The 21,619-nt window shown below is 40.5% G+C and overlaps 2 protein-coding genes across 5 annotated transcripts in view; both read right to left on the bottom strand.

The window, feature by feature from the left end:
- Positions 1 to 5,513, bottom strand: part of znf469 (zinc finger protein 469) — a 185,229-nt gene extending 179,716 nt beyond the window's left edge. For all 4 annotated transcript variants that reach the window (XR_013779239.1, XR_013779240.1, XM_079345953.1 and 1 more), the window contains exon 1: positions 5,124 to 5,513. The gene's annotated coding sequence lies outside the window, so the exon portion shown is untranslated. The remainder of the gene's footprint in view (positions 1 to 5,123) is intronic.
- A 646-nt stretch (positions 5,514 to 6,159) lies between these two features.
- Positions 6,160 to 21,619, bottom strand: part of banp (BTG3 associated nuclear protein) — a 30,704-nt gene continuing 15,244 nt past the window's right edge. The window contains exons 12-13 of the mRNA XM_079346888.1: positions 10,912 to 11,052; positions 6,160 to 8,373 (exon numbers count right to left, since the gene is read on the bottom strand). Of these exons, the coding sequence (XP_079203014.1) occupies positions 8,257 to 8,373; positions 10,912 to 11,052 (258 nt within the window). The 3' untranslated portion in view covers positions 6,160 to 8,256. The remainder of the gene's footprint in view (positions 8,374 to 10,911; positions 11,053 to 21,619) is intronic.

Raw genomic sequence — 21,619 nt, 5'->3', positions numbered from 1 at the left:
AAGAACCAGTTGATGGCCTGATTGTTTTGTTATAAACCAGTTCACTGAGGATTTTCTGCAAGTCCTAACTTAATCTATAGTTCTCACTTTAACCTTTGACCTTTTCATGAGAATGACGTTAGCAATTAGCTAGCTCAATTGATCAAGCAACTCACAGTCATCAACCTCAGATATCAAGTCGTGTTGCCAGAAGGAAAACTTTCCAAGTGTCCATCTGTACAGAATAAAGAAAAGTTTAGAAGTAAAACTGCAGCAAAGAAATCTCAGCAAACTGTGAAACGTATATTAGACAGACAGACAGACAGACAGACAGACAGACAGACAGACAGACAGACAGACAGACAGACAGACAGACAGACAGACAGACAGACAGACAGACAGACAGACAGACAGACAGACAGACAGACAGACAGACAGACAGACAGACAGACAGGATTTTTAATTACGACGTAGAGAAGAACGGTAGAGTTTTGTGCCAGTAACAACAGATGTTTATATTTCTTCTTGCCACTCACTGTCAAAGTGAGACATCTGGACATGGTTGTGTGAAAAAGACTGCAGTTGCTTGACATAATGTCAAAATGTTTATTTGTATAGCAGACTTCATCTATTGTCACTTGTGTGAGTAACAAACAATGGGACTAAGCAACGTTAGCATCCTGGTCCTGTAAGCATTTTATTTTTCCCCTTTTTCCTCATTGACACAAAGTTTAAAATTAAAATGACCTTGGAGTACATAATATTTGCATCAGATTAAATCAATACTGTGCCAAATTTAATCAGCCTGAGAAGTTGTTTATTTTTATGAATTGTCTCACAATTTTGCATTTCACAATTGTGTGTGTGTGTGTGTGTCTGTGTTGTTTGTGTGTTTATAAGTTTTTGTATTGTAACCAAACTCCTCTAGCCACTAAACATGTGATCAAGAAGAGCTGAACCAGATGGCGAAGACTAAAACATGAACGCTTTCTCTGGAGTCTCCTTTAAACTGGACACACAAACACAAACAGACACACACGCATCAGATATATATGGTACCACTAAAGCTGTTTACAGCAGAGATTAAGCACTGCAGTAACACATCATTATGGTGCACACATTCATATTCCAATTAAATGTGTATTCTCCAAAGATTCAGATGACTTTTAAAACTTCCTCACTAATTCTTTGCGGCTACACAACAAACTGGCCGACTTTGATGTTGTGTTAGATTTTGTGAGTTCACTCAGTGCATTCCAGTCTTTCAGGTTTAAATCATATTTCTCTACAGATTTTATGAGGTTTCACTTCCAGGAAAACTCACCCCATCATGTCACTGAGCAGTGATACCATGGCCTGTGGTTATTTCCTGATCTTACTTTCTAATTGCACTAAACTATTGCAGAGCCAAGACTCAGCTGAGTACGACAACATGCACCTCATTTTCTTATAGGCTGCGTATGGCTGAGTGGTGCAGGCAGGGTGGATGCTTGAAATGAAAAGGTTCTTGTTCAGCGCTGATTGCAAAGATAATTATCAGCGCTGGAAGGCAACAGAGTCCCCGGACTTTTCCCCTCTCTGTCTTCACTTGCATCATGACCACAGCACAACCCTGAATCATTGTCATCCTCCAGCTGGGGACCATGATTGGACTCAAACTGTAATGGCTCAGGCTGAACTGACAGATTCACGTTACATCCTCCTCCCTGTTTCCTGTTTTTCAAACTCAAACAGTACATCTAATTTGTTTCAGTGTGAAGCATTAAATGAAGATCTGCTTCTAGTTTTCTGTTTTCTACATTATGCCAAATCCTTTCTGGATGTCATGAAGGAAAAACAAAAAGAGAGAGACTGGTGTTCCATGCTGAGGCATGAAGGTGCTAAGGCAGTGATGAGTGTTGATTGGGGTCTATGAGTTAAAAACCCAAACGTGATTTAAATACCAGTCGAAAGAAGAATTGATAACACCGTATAATTACTAGTTGCGTACCGGAGGATTCAAACTTTATGTTCACACATAATATGTCATGTACTGTAGATGGCTTGTTAAATGATGTTTTAAAACTAGATATAAGACGAGGAATATAATAATAAATATGAACCTCAAAAGTCACGAAAGCTAGCCCAAACAAAACCTCAATAAACAATAACATCGTTTGGACAATAGCTGATTATGTCAGTTGAATGATCACAGTAAATGGCTAACTATATTGTGAGATCAAGCAGGAAGACAGGTTTTTTTATCCTTTAAAAATCATTGTTTGTTCAGAACATGCAAATAGTTGTATGATTCAGGCTACTAAAAGCAACATTTCTCTTGCTGTCAATTTCACATCAATCACCATTTGATTAGTGCCAATTCTGAGGAAATGTTCTCTCAATACACTTTACAAAAGAGCAGGTACAACTTCAGTCAGTCAATACTGAGTAGAGAGAACTGAAGATCTTTCCATACAAGCTAGGGCTTTCTCACCACAAGGCAATTCGGTAATTCAGAGAAGCAAAGAACAGGTTGGACTGGCAAGATAAAAAAGTATGTATATGTGCTTTGATTCAGTGAGCGAGTGACAAGGTGCTGGTGTCGTACATGCTAGCTTACTGTCACAACTTACCACTTCGTTAAACAATGTTTAACCATTTTCCATGCTGAGGGAGAATGTTGTCTGTGGCGGCCAAGGAGACATAAAGCTTCACTGAAGTTAGTCAGAGGTGTTTGCTAGCTTAATTAGCAATGTTGATGCTACAAAAACCCACAATGCAACACACCTTTAAAGAAACAGGTCCACAGAAACCATTTAAAACCTTGTATTTAGATTATACTGTGTAGCATGATATGTCGTTATTATTTCTCGAAAGAAACGTTTTATCAGGATAAGCTTATATTTATAATGTCTGTGTCTGTTGTTAAGTAGACACCTGTCATGCTAGCTTATATGACAGTTTTGGGATGGTGTCAGGCCTTTGTTTCTCTTAAGCCCTCCTGAAACAGGAAATCATGTTGTTGATCTCAAGCCATCCTCCTCCTCTTCTTCTCATATCTCCCTGTGTAATTCTTTTATCCCATTAAAATCTGTGAGCCAAAGAACTTCTTGTTCCCTACCCTGCCCACTACAATTTCAGAAGAGGTCTTTATCTCCACTTAACACTTTGCTTGCAGCATACATGCTTTATGAGTACAGTCAGCTTTCTCTCAATGATGTTGTAATTTTTCCAGCCTGTCCAGCCAAATGTGAGTTTAAAGCAGGCACAGGTATTTTCTGTGTGTTGTCCGCTGTGACTTGGGTGGTTTCTTGGATTTGGAATTTGGCCTGAAATATGTACTTTTAGTGCAGGACCCTAAATAACACAAAAAATACCAAAAGGTGCCGACACCATGCCATGTTAAAAACACAATGAATCAACTCTTTCTTCCCACAGAGGTATGGTAAATAAATGTTAACCTTGTAGACACACACAAACACACAGAGTGACACTCTGATAGGTTAATGTATGAACATAACCAGAGATGGTGTCAGCCACTAGTGTTCACAGATCCAGAGACCTCTGAGTCCTTGTTTTTCTTAGCTGACCTCTTGGTACTATTGGAAAGAAACGCGCTATGAGATATTGACAATTTTGGCTCCAGACGAAGTGAAGTACTGCATGCCACATCTAGCAAAAAAATGTTTTTTACCATAACAAAGATAAGAGGAAGTAAATCAAATACAGCCTTTCTCAGAGCACTTACACGGCTGCTCAGTGTAGAGAAACTTGCACTTTCCTTTCATCACGTGAGAGCTTTCGATAACAAACAAGCAGTCGTTCTCCCATGCAATCAGAATCCGAACTTGACCGCCTCTCACAGTCCCAAATGCGTCTGAAAACAAAGAACCATTCTGTGATGATATAACTTACTAAGTGTAAAGACAAACACTGCAGGATGCAGTCATTTCCGTCCCTGGCCTACATAGCAATAACAATATAGTCTTTTAAACTTTAGCCTTACCCTGATGCATATTTTCACAGACATTATCAATCAAGTTGCCATCTGCCATTTGCAAAATAGCATTCCACAAGAAAAAGAACAAGAAAAAGCTGGATCAGAAGATGTTCAATATCAGGCACTGTGTTCAAGGTATTAACAACAAGGTCAGTGTGCTGGCTCCAAATGCAGCTTGATATTCCTTGATATTCCTAGTTTGGTGCCAACAGATCAACTTTGATGAGATTGGGACATGTCTGCCACTTCATATCACAACAAAAAAAGAAATAAAAAACCTCAGAAAAATAAAAACACCTTGATTATAAAAATTATAAAATTTATTATTTATTAATTTATTATAAAATTACTTGGAAAGTATAAATGTCGCCTATTTCTATTGTTGCAAAGTACTACATAGTACATTAATTTATTGTATTAACATAATGTTTATCAATGTTATACTATGGGTCCTTGAAAAAAAATTTCACTTGAAAGGGGTCCATGGTCTAAAAAAGTTTGAACCCCTGCCTTGTGACATAGTAAAAGTACTCAGATATCTTGTTAGACACGTTCCCTGAAGCTTACACTATCCATACTAATTATCAACAACTCAATACCTTGTAATGCTATTTGTTCATAATGGGATTAGATGTTAATACAACTGGTTACCAAACAGACCACAGTGTTTATTGTGTCAAGGCCTTTAGTTTAGACAATTCATATCAGCAAGTTCGATGAGATGTTAAAGGTGCTGAGGTTCATAAAACAAGGCTGGCCTAGTAATCAAGATATGATACCAGCAGTGCTTGAATCTCTGATGTCTAAGTTGGTTATACTTGGTCAAAACTTGGTTGTGGTATTATTCAGGTTTTGGACCATAAATTAGACTTATCAACTGAATGACATTCAGACATTTATTACCTTTTACCAGCAGCATTGTTAGCCACAGTATGTGAAACAACACCCTCTATCACAGGGTTGACTTGCTGTAATGTAGGCTAATAGGCTAAAGACAGTCTATCAAGCAGACGCCACAGAAGTTAGCGGTGGAGAGCTCATATAGCCCTCACAAATAGAGCCTCGTTTCCTCCGACGTCACGTCATCACGTTAGCAATTCACCTTTAGTTCACCGACGTAACGTGCGCTGTTCAATTACCAATACTGACAAAACGTCCAACTTACCTTTGACGCTAATGTGGGTAGCATTCATTCGAGTTCGATGTCGGGGCTGTCATCTTCTGCAGAGATTTTTTTAAGAAGCTTTTTCAACAAGTAGTTTTGTAACTATTCTCTGGATAAGTCTGTACCCCTCCTCTTCCTCACATCTGGTCCCTAAGCTAAGGGAGTTCCTCCCATCCACGTTTCTTCAGCTGTCCTCCGCGCTCCCACTCCTCACTGTTTGTGCTGATTTTATGAGTCAAAGGAATTCCCTTCTGCTTCTAATTCAGTCATTTTTGTTTTATATTCGAGGCTTCGGTAACACGGACGAAGCTGTAGGCTGCTTTCGTTTCCAGACCGCCACTTCGGGTATACGATCTCTTTAAAAGCCTCGCTCGAGTTGATGTAAGGTTAAACAGCAGTTATTGAGAGAAAAATGTACTTTTCAAATTGAGTCTACTTTGTTCTAAAACAATCTACAAAGGATATTCAGAGAAGAAAGGAAAGCAATTAGATACACTTAAAAAATACATTAGAGAAAGGAAAAAAGATATAAAGACACAACGAAACATTTTTAAACAGCTTTGGGAAACCAGATAGGCAGTTTAATTTTAGAAAATTCAACTTAATGATCATTTAATTTCATTTAATTTTAATTCCACACAAACATACAGAAACCTTTTAGTTTAAGAAATTAAAGAAAAAAGATAAAGAAATTCAGTAACAAAAATAAAGATCATAGGCCCAAGATGTTTGTGGAGGAAATGTTTTTATTAGCAAGTATAACATGCTTTGTTTAAACGTAAAAAAAATCCAGCAAGTGATAAATTATATAAATAGGATAATGCTGTGAACTGTGACTTTACCGCTCTTGTGTAACCTTTCCATAGACAGTATCCCGCTGCAGTGAGCTTTGTTTCCCTAAGATTCACAATTTGTGAACAAATATGTTTGCTTATCTTTTTTATACCATCACATAACTCCTCCATGTCTGTGAAAGACCCAGCCAAGGAGAGATTGGTACTTGCATGTTTTTCACAGATTCTGGCAAAGCATCCACCACTGCAGGAGAACACAGTGCTGCTCAGAGAAGGAAGAAAAAGATGCAATGAATGCTCTCTGTCCGTCACTCCACCCCTTCTCCAGCTAACATGCGATCTGCTTCCAAACAATCTCGTCTCTCCGTCTATCATATCTGTTTTCAGCAGGTTGTCTTCGAGGCAGCCTGAGAGAGTGTTTGTTGCTATGGTAACCACTCCAGCTCTTGGATGGATCCCAGGCTTGTAAAAGTGAAGAGAAAGAGGCCGTATCAAGCGAAGTCTCTTTTCCAAGTCCAAAATGTAACAGCAGGGGTCACACAGGGGGGATACAGTCGTCCAAGACAACATTTGAACTCAACAACACCAAGGTTATTTCAAAAGTGAGGACCCACAAGTATATCCCTTTATATTCTTGCCCAGTATGTTGGAAGTATTAAAGGGAAGGAAGTGGACCTTTACATGAGAAACAGAAGTTTAGTTTGAGACATGGGGGACATGTGGGTCAGAGACAGCAAAAACAAAAAGGCAAGAGAAAAAAAAAGGCAAAAAGGAAGCAGCCAAGACTATGGATGTTATTTTATCAAGTTCATTTTGTCGCCTGGTTTTTTCTCCCCTTCCAAAATATACGATTACGTCACACTGAGCATGGGAAACTACTCCAAAGTAACACACAGCCGCAGACTGTCTCGCTTATCTGTTTTATAGTCCACTGCAGAGTAATTCTTCACCAGTTGAACATCACTCCTAAACAACACATTCTGTGCTTTACCTCAGAAACAAACGTGTCCATGCAGCCATCACAGTGGAATTGAAGATTTGTAATTAAAGTAGTCTCAACCAGCACAAATATTTCTTAAGACCTTGTTTAATATTAGTAAATGTTTGTTTTGTTCCTGCTTTTTTGGCAGTACTGATGACATTCCTGTAGTCCAATTCAATGGTTAGTGAAGTTGACATGATACACATTTACTTGAGAAAAAGTAAATAAATTAACTCGACATAAAACACAACCTCAAAAACCAAACTAGCATTTCACGCTCCCATCAATTGTCTGCTTTGTCTCGGATGAAAGCAATGTCATGTCTTGGGAATCCTTGAAGCTATTTTGGTGATCCAGTCTGCTCAAAAAAAAAAAAAAAAAAAAAAAAAAAAGAGTAAATGAATAAAGAAACCACTTTTTTTTTATGGCAACCACAAACATGTTTTATTCACATGAATGTATCTTTCACAAACAAAGCGGGTGGAAATGATCAACTTCAGGGCTTCGTTGATGTTCTACAAGAAACTTTAAATGTCTTCCACTGGCACCATCTCTTCTATTTCATAGTCTTCTACCTTCACAATTCAAGCCCTCCAAATATATTTTTATAATTACATGAATCAAACAAACAAACAAACAAACAAACAAAGCTTTATGGAAAATCTTTATGAAAATGAGCTGTGAGGAGTAACAGACGGCCGAGATCACAGCCTGGAGAGATAGTATGGACTGTCACAAAGAAGCAGAATAATTGCAACCAAGCCTCGCTGTCTTAAGCTAAGTCTACGTTCCACTGCAGTCCATTGTGACAAGAATGACAGGAAAAGACGGAGTAAAGTACTGGTTGTTTGAGTAGGGATTCAAGGGTTTTAAAGACCCTCATGGGGTTTTTTTTAGAGTTAGCCAAGCAGCTTGACTCCAAGGAACTCCACTATTTTCCAATGCTGATGTAAACAAGCGCCTCTTCTGATGAAGTGGCAGGGTGATGGTCTGCATAAGCATCATCCTCCCTGGATAGACTATAATCCCACTGTGAGTGTTTTGCGATGGGCCAGGTCCTTCTGGTGAAGAAAACAACAGAAAGACCACAGCTGATTTTGGCCTATCAGGGTCTTTTCAAGCTCAATGTGAACATTTCCACATGGTGACATCTGGTTGGCAACAATCTTTAAAGTTTCAAGAGGAAAATAAAAACACAAACAAAAAAAAATGCTTCTTCCCCGTCTCTCATCAGTTTTTAAAAAACTTGTTTTAGACTCGATTCCTTTTTCAGAGCGTAAGCAGTTGTTCAGCTCTTTATGTTCAACCAAGACTGGTTAGGTGATGCTGTGGTGCTTCGTTTAGCTGTACAGAATCCTCATGTGGCCACAGATGTGACAATCTGGACCACCTCGCCATTTTCTCCCTGTATGGCACCCTGGATGGCCTCTTTCACCTCCATGTCTGATTGCAGGGCCGGGGCCAACTCAGCCGCCTGAAACACAAAAAAAACACAAGATAATCTTACATGAGTAAAGTGTAGCACCAAGGAAATGCGTTTCTTTTCTGAGGGAGCATAGAACTGACAGGAGAGATCAGAGCAGAAATACACAAGGAGAAAAAAATGGCTGAGAAAACAGGCCAAGTGCTAGGTGAAGAGAGACGTGATAAGTGATGAGCTTTGTGTGTTTTGATGCCCTCGGACTGTCTCAAAGGTGCGCGTCAGACGGAAGGTTTTGCGCGGCTTAAAAAAAAAAAGTCCTTAACAAATGATGAGAGAGGCTCATGACTCAGTCCTGGATGATGACCATGAATAGTGACTCACTTCTTCCTCGAAGGAATGCCAAAGGTTCCCTCAAACACACCTGCAACATTTAATCCTCCCGGCCCAGCATGCTGTCACTAGACAACAGTGTTGAGTGGAGCACAGCTGCTCCACAGCAGCACAAACACAACACGGAAAACATGCAATGGAACCAATGGGGGTAAGAAAACAAGTTCCTAGTAAAAGTAGCGTACATACATGTGTTTCAAAGAGACGATGAAATGCTGGACATGTTGAAATGTTAGATCTCCACTTGTAAATACTTATGGATAATCGGTCATTGCTTTGAACAGTATCAATCAGATACCGGTCTGGCATTTTCTCGTCAAAGCCTCCTTGAGCTCGTTTGTACAGATTTTACACCCGGGCCGAAGATGAATCACGCTGCATGAAAATTCAGCCCTCGTTTTGTATTTTTTTTTGCAAACGTGCAAAAATGTCACTCAGTGCCCCCCCCCCCCCCCCCTCCCTCCCTCCCTCATGTTATCGACTTTGTGTAATAGAAACCATTAAATTAAGGGAGAGGAAAAATGCAGAGATAAATAAATACAAAAGTCTAAGTAATTTTTGAAGAATTTGTATAAATGCTTCCACATGTCTGGAGACAGATGAGAGCAATTCACAATTCACTCAATTCAACACTTGAGGACGGGGGAAAAGAACAGTGTAAACCTCTCTGTGAACTCTTGAACGGATGGTCTGTAATTACATGTCATTCGTGTACATGAAGGGATATTAAAAAAAGAACTGTGATAATAACCCACCTGGATCCAGATAGATGTGTTTATCAATCTCTTCATACTGAATATGCTATTTGACTCAATCAGTGCAATAAGCCTTTACAATACAGATTCAATGTCCATGATATTTTCTTTTCTTTTTTAAGTGTTTAAACTGCATGCAGGGAGTTTTCTGTTCAGTAATTGAACACTGGATGGATAGACTGTTAGGTTAATATTCTGTTCAAGGTTAAACAGAGTCTATTTGAACATGCTGCATGTTAGCAACAACCGATTTGGTTGGAACATCATTATTGGGACCGTTGTCAATCGGCTTTTAACAACTCTTGGATCAACAGACAGCGCATTGCTAATCGACAGATATTCTGTCCATGTGCCCTTAATGAACCCGAGGCTGATGACTTACTCTGGCCAACGTTGTTGAGTTGTGTTCAAACCTGTTTACAATCAAACAATGGGAAAAATATCCTCTCCATACAAATCAGTAAAGTAAACAATCGGTTTGACCGTGCCAAGCAACGTGGAGCACAGACCTTGGAGCTACTCTGCATGATGCTCCAACCGTTTTCTTTTTTTATCTGTGTGCATGCGCTGCAGACAGAGAGCTTTGGAATGAACCCGTTTGTTTTTGATCCAAATAAGAAAAAGCATTAATTAATACAGGATGCTTTAATTACCTGTGCACAGGAGGAAGAAAACAATTACCTGGCAACAGACAGACAACAAAACAACAACAACAACAACAACAAGCTCTAAGTGAGAGGCTGAGTTGAAGATTCCACTGAAAAATCAGGTGATCCACATTTGCTCTCTGTAGTTGTAATGGGAGGACAGTCTAGAGGGAGAATTACAGGAGGGAACAACTGGTATTTTATAGGTCCACTTTTCATTTGAAGTTCTCTTTTGTTGGTACAACAACACAACCCAGACTTGACTCACGTCGGGGCGAAAGCGGAGAAAATGTTCAAACTCGAGGGAGAGATCTTACAGGGATAAAAGGGGAAAAAAAAAACATTCCAAAAAACGGAGAGAAAACAATGGTAACATGCTGTTCTGTTATATTCTTTACAGGGCTAACCTGACCACTTCAAAGACAACTGTGCTGTGCGTCTGTGAACCATCCCGACTCCACATGTCGCTGCGTTCTTACAAGCTCAATCAACACGGTGTTTTAGCGATATCTACCAACGACCTCTCATTTCCTTTTAACACTGCATGTCCTCCACTTTATTATGTGAAATGCAGCTGTGATGACTGAAAAGAGATAGTAATGGGAAGCTGACAAATTGTGGTTATGTGGTTTAGCTTAATTGCAGAAAAAATGCTCAAGAAGTAAAAAAAAAAAAAAAAAGAAATCACAAGGAAGAAACGTGTTGAACTCATACAATAGAGTTATACATGAAAATTAGGTGTGTCTGTATTATCTGAGAGGATAGCGGCATATTGATAACTTGTGTGTGTGTTTTACCTGGACGGCGGCAGTGTGATCTGCAACAGGGGCGAGTTGGACGTACTGCACTTGGATGTCAGGGGGCAAGGTAGAGCCTTCGACTGCTGTAGCCCCGCCATCAGCTGACGCCACTGCTATGAGCTGAGCCCCACGAAGCACCTATAGGACAGACCAGGAGGAAGAGGGGAGAGGAAACATCAACCAAAAGTGACATTTTCAGACTATTCCTAACATCATCAGTGTGAAAACACGCCCCCCTCCATCAGCTTCAAAAGAAACAATCTGACTGGCTCTTCGTCGATGTAAAGCGCACACCACTGGAAACAAGAACCAAATCAAAACAAACAGCGGAAAGCCTCATTGATGTCATATCTGATCTGTTTATTTCTTCCTTTATTGATTACAGCCATCCGTGTGTACATGTGCAGTGTCAAACAAGAAACTTTGCAGCAAAGAACGAGGCACACAGGGTTTCTGGGTGAAGTAAATAAACAGCTCAGTCCTGCTGTTTTCACTCTTTATGATCCTGCGTTGTGTTTTTACATCGAGTCGGAGAGAGACTTTACGATGCATTCAACTTAATTATAATCTTTACAAGTTTCTTTTCCTGGGCTTCACAACACAATCTGCTTGTTTGTTTTATTTAAGTCATATTTTGACAAAAAAAAAAAAAAAAAGCCTTGGCAGAGGGCGAGTAAATGCAGGGGGATCCTAATCTCCCCACAGCGTTGACAGTCAGCCAGGCAGCGTCAGTGCTCCGCAGTTCTGACACGATAATTACAGAGCGGAGTGTTGTTGGGTATTCCTATAGTTTGTTGAGGTTTATTCCTATAGATGGACTTTAACTACAAACACAGAAAGGATAGCGCGTGTGTGTTTCTATGAGTGGCTTCCACACACATGTGCTCTGGGATCAGCAGCGCACTGCTGTTCATTTGAATAGCTTAAGTCCCATGTGACAACAGGCATACAAATTAACATACAATCATGCTGTCACCGCGGACACAGAGAAAGACGAATGGAGGGACACACTCATTTAGTTTCCTGTTGTTTGTTTTAATCAGGGAAGAAGTCAGAGACAACGCTACTATCCTCCAGTGTGTCCCAAAGCTTTCCAACAATAACGGTCTTGGGTTTAAATAAAAGGCATTCCAACATGAACTGACAGTATGATCTCATTCAGATTTTTCCCAGGTTCGTGGCCTTGGACTGAAAGCGGGCCTCTTGCAGTATCTTCTGTCTGACAGGTTTTATGTGTGCGTATGGGAGCTCTCTTTGCCATGTTATGTGAGGTCTTGGTCTCCTTCTTCCAGCTGCATTTAGTGCTGGGACTGGCACAGGCATGCTCCGCAGACATTAAAAATTTAAAGGAGAATATGCAAGCCTGCAGAAAAACCCAAACCCTCACAGACCACAATTACAGACGATGCTTGCCCCCTAACCCTTTCAATCGTACACTGCCTCCCAGCCCCCGGTCAAACCTTTGCTTTGAAGTTTTGAGTTAGTGACAGGCCCCAAAGGTTCAGCTGTCCCCCCCCCCCCCCAACCCCAATTAAAAAAAACAAAAAAACAACCAGCCTGCCTCGTCATGTAAGACACTTTGCCAGATTTAACCACAAAATCTGCTGCCTCATCACCATAATGCGCCAGACCCAGCCGACCCGATGGAAGCGATTAGTTTAAAAAGTCTGTCTGACTCACCCAATCAGGCAACCAGGATGCTCAGAGAACAGACATGGATTGAGGCTAAGTGAGCGAGACTCTTTAAGACCAAAAGACACTTAGACTTCGAGTGAATCAGTGTTTGATCTCCAATAAAACATTCCTCATCAATTAGAGGATCAGCCCAGAGGATTGGTGTTTTAGCAGTGATCAGAAAGTTAGAGAAATTGTTTAACAAGTTGGAAACTGCGCTGATTGGTCCGAAAGGAAAATCAAAACCATCCGCCAGTCTATCGGCAAAACACAAGGCACGTTAGATTTGCTTAACATTCTTAGCGTTAGCTTAACAGATGGAAACACCTAGCTTGGCTCTGTCTCCAATATACTGAGAATCTTCTGGTATCACACATAAACAAACCCAGCCAGTTGTTGAAGTGTGTCTTCGTGGAGATCGAGCCTCATCCTCACACTTCATCACGTTGTTTCTTTTTAAGAATCAAAAGTAGTCTGCCAATTGCTCATCTGTCTGTATTTTGGGGAATCTGTTAGCATGCGTGTTCATGTGTGTAAAATCATGTGTCTGTACTGTCAGACTTGTGTATCGAAGTGTATCATTACCAGAGATCAAGAGATGCTATGGTTGATACCCGATATCGTAAACCCTTGTCTTATTCAATTAGATTCTCAACCTCCATTTGAGAGCACTTTGCATTCTCAGCTGCGAGCAGCCGCACACAGAGGCTCATAAAGCATTTACAGAGTTGGAACGGTGTGTGAGAGCTCTGCAGCGATTACACAGGAACTTCTCGGGTCCACATCCTGTCCCACGACTCGGTTCATCAGACCATCTCGTCTCCTTTGTTTGGGCGTGCTTATGTTGCGCTACGCTTTCAGGAAAAACTCAAATTAATCATTAATGAAATCTATGCCAAAGACATGAACATCCAACGCACTAAAAATGTCCAGAAATGTGTTCCTTTCTTTTTGGATTCTTTTCTTTTTTTTCTCCTCTATCAGCATAATTTATTGGTTTGCAGTTTATGGTTACTCAAAAGGTTTAAAGTACAAATAAAAACCTCCTTGAGCAACATTAAGTGTTTCTGTAAGCACTGATTGTAATTACATCTCATTCAGCTGATAGGATCTAATTATCATCAAGCTGGTTGGCAATGATGCACACAAAAAATAATTACGAAATTGCATTAAGGAAAGGGTTTAAGAGGAAGACGATCGTTAGGTTGAATCAACAACAAATCAAGATTGTAAGTCAAAACATACTGCTACACTATTAAACAAGACGGGAACTGTTTTGCAAAGGCGTTCTTGGAGCAGACAACTCCCATGACACGAAGAAACTTCACAGCTTTGCCTTTATGCATCAGTTTTCATGTGTGAGCTGGAAGGACTCACTTAAAATGTATCCCACTATATTATCTTTGACATCGCGAGCTCAAGATTTCACACACAAAGCCATCAACTGATCATAAGGGTATCAACTACTGCTGACCTCAAAGCTTGATGAATAGTAGCCTTTAAAAAAAATAAAAGTCAACATTGAGTGGCTGCCCACCACCATGCTGGAGGTCCAGAGAGGAGAGTAGACGAGCAGGATTTAAGTGGTGGGAAGATCCCTGAACAATCAAGAGCATCTTAAATTCTCTGCTTGCTGCTACGGGCTTCAGGAAAACAAAAAAAGGGGGAAGAAAAACATAAATCTTTTGCTGATGCTGTAATGCTTTCAGTAATGGATCCAGTACATGGAGAGGAAAGGCAGAAAAATGAACAACAGCAGCAGCTTGATGCAAAAAACATTCATGACTGCAAGTCTGAAAGACAATAACAGACTGCATAAACAACACTTTGAAACAAAACCCTGCTCTGTGCCTCTCGGACGATTACAAAATGTAGGTTTTCTCCTTTAATGTCACATGAAAGTATTTCGGAATGACTAAAGGTGACTTTGAGAGCACACAACAATGCTTGAAATCTCATCTTCATCATTTGTTGCGCTTGCAAAGTTTTGTTTTATATGAAAATCTGCCTCACCAATGCACATTTTTTGTGCAAGCTGGTATTGATTTCCAGGCTCACAGGAGGTCTCAGTTAAACTCAGCTGTTCATCGGACGATGCGATGAGTCACTCGCTTCATGTGCATGTGTGTGTTTGTGTCTGAAGATTTTTTGTCAAGATTCTGCTACACCCTGCTGCAAAATAAAAGTATGTTTAAATCACCCACAGCAACATAAGACCCACTTTTATTTTGTGCTTTCAGAGGAGACAAATGTGGTTCCTATCACCCTCAAAAGAATGCCTCCTCGTCCCCTTTTTTTTTTTTTTTTTTAAAGATGTGACGAAAAAAAGAAAAAAAAGAAAAACAGGGAAAGCAGGGAAATGTTAAAAGAAACGTTTGGGCTTTGGAGTGGCTGGAACTTCCTACAGGGTTCACAGCCGCCAACAACATCTGCCTCTGCCAACACTGGACAGATGTCCAGGCAGAAACAATATCTGCGGGTGGGTAGGTGGTGCGGAGGGAAGTGGAATGGAAGGGGATAAAGCCTGGCTGCGACTTGGCTGTTAATGTGCCCAAAGACACTAGGACGCACTAACTGCTTGTTTTTTAGTGAAGATTGGAAAAAAACAGAAAAGGGAAGACACTGGCCTACACTGCAGCCTTTAATTCTTAGTTATACAGACTTTTTTTTCTCCCAATCAGACAGTTGATTGTTGGACTGCATCCACACACTGTAATTACTCTGTTTTCCCGTGATAATAAGGAAATTCCATTGGTTTTCCGAAGATCTCAACTTATGTATCTCATACGCCCAGACAAAACAAACAGAAACATGCTGAACTTAATTCATAAGTGTGGCAACGTTGTTTGTAGTGGTTACACGGTTATTTGTTTTTTTTCCAAAATGGCCAGAATATGATCCAGTTATCATGAGAAAACAAGATTTGTTATCTCAACATAAGAAGAAAAATAAGATCCACGCAAAACAACTTAAACCAACAAGCCGTCACTGGGAAACCAGCATCCAGTTAACTTAGCTCAAGTTAATGGGATTTATAAATCAAGAAAACAAAAAAAAAGGAAATAAAATGTATGGATGCATGTCGTAGTAGCCCTTCTGTAGCTTTCAGCTGGGCCTGAGCTTATATATAATTTAACTATAAAAGAGGAGAGGTGATATGTGAATTGTCAGAAGCTGAGGTTCGACCTTTATGACCTTCATTGTAGGGGGGAAAAAAAATCTCTATCATATATGAATTCTATTATTTTGAAGTAACTGTTCACTCTTTTAAAAAAGTGACATTGCTGATGTATCCATCTCCTTTTACAATTAAGTCTTTGATCTGAAAAGCTTCCTTTAAATTCTTGTCCTGCTTGACCCCTGACCTTGTAACCTGGGCCACTGCTTCCCATCTCCACCTACACACCTTGATACTGTCCACACCAGAGCTCAACACCTGCATCCAATAAAACCCTCCCCTGCATCCTTTGCTCTGAAAGCTCCCACCAGCAGACTGGGAGTTAGATTCAGACGAGGCTCATAGAAAGGGTTTTATGTCTAAACCGACTTGACTTGAATCCTGATCCAGAACCAGCAAACCAAAGGGGAACTAACAACAAAAATAACAGCTGTAATTAAAAGTCAGGCCTAGAAAAAAATGAAATGGAGGAAAACTCGACCGAAGGTTCTCTCAAAAACAAATCCAAACTTGGCCTCCCTAATTGATGAAGGCGTATTTACAGTTGGTACATTTTATGGTTTAAGATGATGACTTTATTATGTTTTCCATTTTCCTGTTTTAGTCAAGGGAGATGATAGCCATAGGTTGTAAAACCCCACTAAATACCAGAATGCATAAAACAAAACCTCAATATGTCATTACATTATACTTTTTATTTAGAATTACGTCAGAACAGACATGTAGAATAATATATGCAAAGCTCTTCCTAAATCAAATGGGTTTTTTTTTTCAAGAAACTCGGGGGACTTATCATTTTTTGCTTTTAGTTCTGCATTTCAAATATTCAAAACAAAAGAAAATGCTTTTGAGAGAGAATCTATAGACCTGACATCACCAAGCGACCCAACACTGAGCTTGAAAGGAAGCAGCCAAACTTCAACAATCTTTCTGAAAGAGGACTCAGTGGGCCCTGAGCCTGAATGCAACAAGCACCTCCGAACACTGTAGGCAAGAATCCAACTCTTTTACTTCAAGCCTTAAGTCACCCGTCAGTTTATATCAAAGTGTAGAACACTTAAACTCACTGAGGCATCACAGCTATCATAAACCATTTGCCTATTTTTTCACAAGTCTCCTTTACGTCCAGTAAAAACTCTGCTCTCAAACATTTTATGTTAATGCATCTTTAATGTACTGCTTTTTACCGTTTTGCGATCTTTCCAACAAAATAACAGCTTTAACTGTTCGCCTACTGCGGGCATATAAATTAGACTAAAAAAAAAAGGAAAAAAAAAGACTGGAGTAATTTGAAAGAATGATGAGCCATCATCTCTGTTAATCACATAATGCTTATTCAGGCTATGACTCTAGTGTTAGTCAGATACCTTGATTCATTTGTTTACATGACAGTAATAAGACTTTGGCCTGGTCAAACTCCTCCCAGAGTCCATATAAACAAACTTGTGCCATGAGAAATAGCGGTCAGTGTCAAGAAGATGCTGAAACCAATGGATGATGAGCACTGTTGGCGTGAGACTGGTGGGAAGGGCTTTATCGAGCCTGTGCTGATGAGTCATACTGTAATCCATCTGACACATCTGGTCCCTCTTACTCTGCCCGCAAACACAAAGGACAACACTGCTGGGGGTACCCTCCTGTGCACTGCTCTAAAATGCTAAGTAACAAACACACACACCACGAGGGAGTCCCCAATCTGCGACGCTTTATCTCCAGGCCAAAAATGCCACAAAGCATAACACTTCTACTTTGAAACACAATCCACCACTAGACCTCTGAATCCGACACTGCTTATGTACATCCCACTTACGCTAAACATCAGTCGTAAAACATCTTGTTTGTATCTTTTCATCTCCTTTTACCCTCCCTCCACGCTGTGAATTACAGGAATCCAAGAAACCCCTTACACACAAGAAGCAACATTCCAACGCAGAGAGAGAACCAAAAAAAGAAAAAAAAAAGAAAAAAGGGACAACAGAGGAACTCGGGACTCAAGCCAGCTGTTTGACTCCCAGCACAAATCACACCCTGATTCTGTGAGATCAACCCTACACATTGTTGAGGCATCTGCTTTGTGTGAAGGAATGACAGGTCACATGACAGTGGGACAGCATACATTCACTGACGAGTGTGTCGTCCTTGGCCCAGACACACGACTTTTACACTTGAAGTGCAACATGAGTTCAAAGAGGGGGGGAGGAGGAGTTGAGGGCAATAAATATGAATTCCTCCTTTTACCTCTTCATCTCTTCTTGATGACCTCACTTTATTCAATTATGTTTCCCTAGCTTGTCCTCTTTCACAACATTTAGAGCCCGTTCTTTACTGCTTGCATGTTAACAGGTCCTAGGAGCCTTTTCTTTTTTTTTCTTGAAGGACCAGTAAAGCTCGTCTCTGTTCTGTGACCCATTTCCCATAATGACCATGAATAATGCCACTTGGGACAGTCAAACAGATGCGCTGCAACATGTGCTGACAGAAAGTAATGGCCGGAGTTCAGCTAGGGTGAGGAAGTGAGATGGGGGACTGGGTTCGCACTCGAGACAATCACAGATTAAGAACCCCGGTGGGCTGCAGTCAGGTCTGTGAGGAGTATATGACGCAGGGAGATGACAGGATCAGTAAATTTGAAAAAGTAAATGGCTATCTCTTGAGATGTGCCGATTTTTCACACTGGTTTTAAAGCTTACATAAGACAGTGACTCAAACGCTCTGAGCTCACCTGCCCTTTTACATGCTCATCACATTGGTTTGTTTTGCTTCAGATATGTACGAAAGACTGACACTTGAATGTGTGTGTGTGTGTGTGTGTGTGGGGGGGGGGGGGGGGCGCAATGGAGGCCTCTACTCCCTTTTCTCTGGCACCTTGTTGATCATGTTTGCTTAAAGGAGTGTTTTTCTTTTGTCCAAGTCATGGCTCAACTGGTTTCAGTTTTCAATCATAAATGGGACAAAACATCTCTTCCAGACAGTCTCCTGTTTTTGGCTTTCCTCTCCCTATCCTTTCATTTTTTCTCTCCTCCTCGTCAGCCGCTCCTTTCATCTACCAGTTCTCCATTTGGTCTGCATCAGTGCTGGGTAAGATAAAAGCTCAGAGAAAGAGGGGCACAAGACAGGAGGCTGTGACAGACAGAGAGTGCAGTAAAAGACTAGTTATTTTATAGTTTCAAGGCTCCACCTTCTCCTTAGTCCTAAGAGGGTTTTTATTGGCCCACAGAGAACATTGGATTCATTTTTTGTTTAGACTTTCGACCGGCACAGTAAAGCCCAGATCAGAACTACGCTGGCATGGACTGATACGGCAGCAGATGCAGAAAAAATACTGTCTGATGCTAAATATACGCATTCAAATAGTGCAAGACAAGCTAGACAAAAAGAAGAGTGAAATCTGTGAGGAGCATTGTGATGTTCTGGCATGCAGTACACATCAGGTGACAATAACAAGCATAAAGAGTTAACAGCGAGCAGAGAGAAGGAGGAGTCTGCAGCCTGCATTACTTTTATCAGTGCATATGGAGCGGGGGGGGGGGGGTGGCCCCTCTTTTAAACTAACCAGGCCTCATATTCTCTCTCGTATGTCGTATTCTGATGCTCGTCCATCTGGAGCTGCTTCTGTTGTGCTGACTCTACCTTGAGACTTCTTTAAATAACAAATGTCTTGATTTGCAGATTTAACATCCAGAAAGGAATGAATATATTTCTTAAAGCAGTGGTGACCACACAGCACTGATTGTGCCCATCATGATGGAGTCCTAACGCTAAATGTTTTGCAAATAAAAACAATTAAAAGCTTTAGTCAGAAATAGAATTCATGAAGATGAAACAATCCTAACAACAACATGAGAGAGCGTTGCAAAAGCAGCAAGTATAAAACACTGAGCGAGACACCTCATAAACACTTCACACAACTGCAATCCGCACCCAAAACTAAGATCCAAAAAGAAGGAGAGGGAGGCAGGCCACTTCAGAATCTCAACTTTGATAATGAATCTCGATGGGAAAGTCATGTTGCGCAAGAAGACATAAAAAAATGTTTTTTAAAAAGCAAATGTGCAGGGAGCCACAGAAACGTGTGCATTTATCTCAGATGGAGGCTCACACAGCCAATATTCCACCCGAGGGTGTACACACCTGACAGCACATGTGACTTGAAGTGATGGGATGAGGCAGGTGGCCTTTAAAAGACAGGTGTAAGCACAGCTACATAGCACAGAAAAGATTAAGGAGAGAGAGGGAGTCTGAGGAGAGGAAAGCAGCCCGGGGGATAGAAAGAAAATGATGAATGGTGTATACTCGGTTACACTAACACAGCATGAGCAATACTCTGCCAGATAACAAAAACAGTAACATCATATGTAGCCTATTTAATCTAAGCCTCTCTGTAAACACACAAATGACACGTTTAAAAAAAAAATACATGAAAAAAGACTGATCTGTATTATGTTTGTCTAAAGCTCTTCAAGTCCAAGATACATTACACTTATCGAGATAAAGACTGAATATTTCATTTGTTTGCAAGCATATCTGCAACGATTAATCTCATGAATAAGTGCTATGACTTATACGTTTCCCTTCGAGTGTCCTTCTGTCCAATCTGAGAGTCATCAGATTTAGGAGCTGACCCAGCTCTGCTCCCAGAGGCTATGAGAACAGGCAAGTGAGGAGAACCAACCACTGTCATGTAAAGTACAACTGCATGTGTGAAAAGCTTGACCTGCAGCATGATGGTTAAAAAATAAGTCACAGTGTGTTTGACTTGGCACTGCACTTGTATCATTTTACAGAACCAAACAAAGCACGAGCTAAAAAGAAAGGAAAAATAAAAAAAGATTTTTATTGGACTCGGCTCCCAGACACTGCCAAGGGAATAGAGGCCTTTGTGAAGTTCTTTGTTCTCCAATCCTGCAGTGCTTTGGTGTCCCTCTGCAAAGAACCAGCGCCTATATATCCCATGCTGCATTTCTCAATTACAGCATGTCCTGTACCGTATAACTTATACCCTACAGACATAACAAATCTGAGGGAAATCTCTGCAAACTGCTTTGAATTAAAAGTTGCAAATGTGCGCTGTGGTGCAAAATCTAAACCAAAAGCTGCCCAACACTTCTTTCAAGATGCTAGTGAGAGACACAGAGGAATGCTGCAGTCAGGCCCAGCATGCAGGGTCACCCGAGGACGCGAGCATGAGTGTGTGTTTATGTGTGAGAGAGAAGGAGCATGAGGATGTGCGGTGACTACCTCAATCAATTTGAAACACACACACGGAGCCCAACAAGCCATAAAACAATATAAACAACAAAAAGGCTCATATAAAGCAAATGCATTCACACATTATAAACATGCACGTACATAGATAGCCAACGGCGCTGTGAACGTATGAGGGAATTGGATGACTGAGGTCTTAATCAGACCATAAAACAGAGAGCTCAGCAGCTGAAAGTACATTGTTTCAGGCTGTGGGTGGCTTGTAACTTCCCCGACAGCCAATATTCTAACATATGTGTAACATATTAAGGCTGAGTTTTAGAGTGTAACGTTTAAAGAAATAGTATTGTAATCACATAAATACTTTCTGCATTGGAACAACAACAGGCCCCACCATACTGAGTAAACAAATAGGTAGTTACTTCCCTAACATTCTCAATCCTCTGAAGTCATTGGTATAACGTCGATGGAAAAAAAAAAAAATCTGCTTTGTCGTATTCAGACTTCAGTTCATGCCAGAGAGTAGAGTGAATTTAACTGAGCCAAATAAGTGGCAAATGCAACTCAGAAAGTTTAAATTTATAGCGGCAACGTTTTTGAATATTTTTTTTTACTACAAACCTTGGAAGCAAGAGGCAATGTCTTCAA

This window comes from Symphodus melops (genome assembly GCF_947650265.1).
Source record: "Symphodus melops genome assembly, chromosome: 6".
NCBI classification, from domain to species: Eukaryota; Metazoa; Chordata; class Actinopteri; order Labriformes; family Labridae; genus Symphodus; species Symphodus melops.
This window is presented reverse-complemented; position numbering and strand designations above follow the sequence as displayed.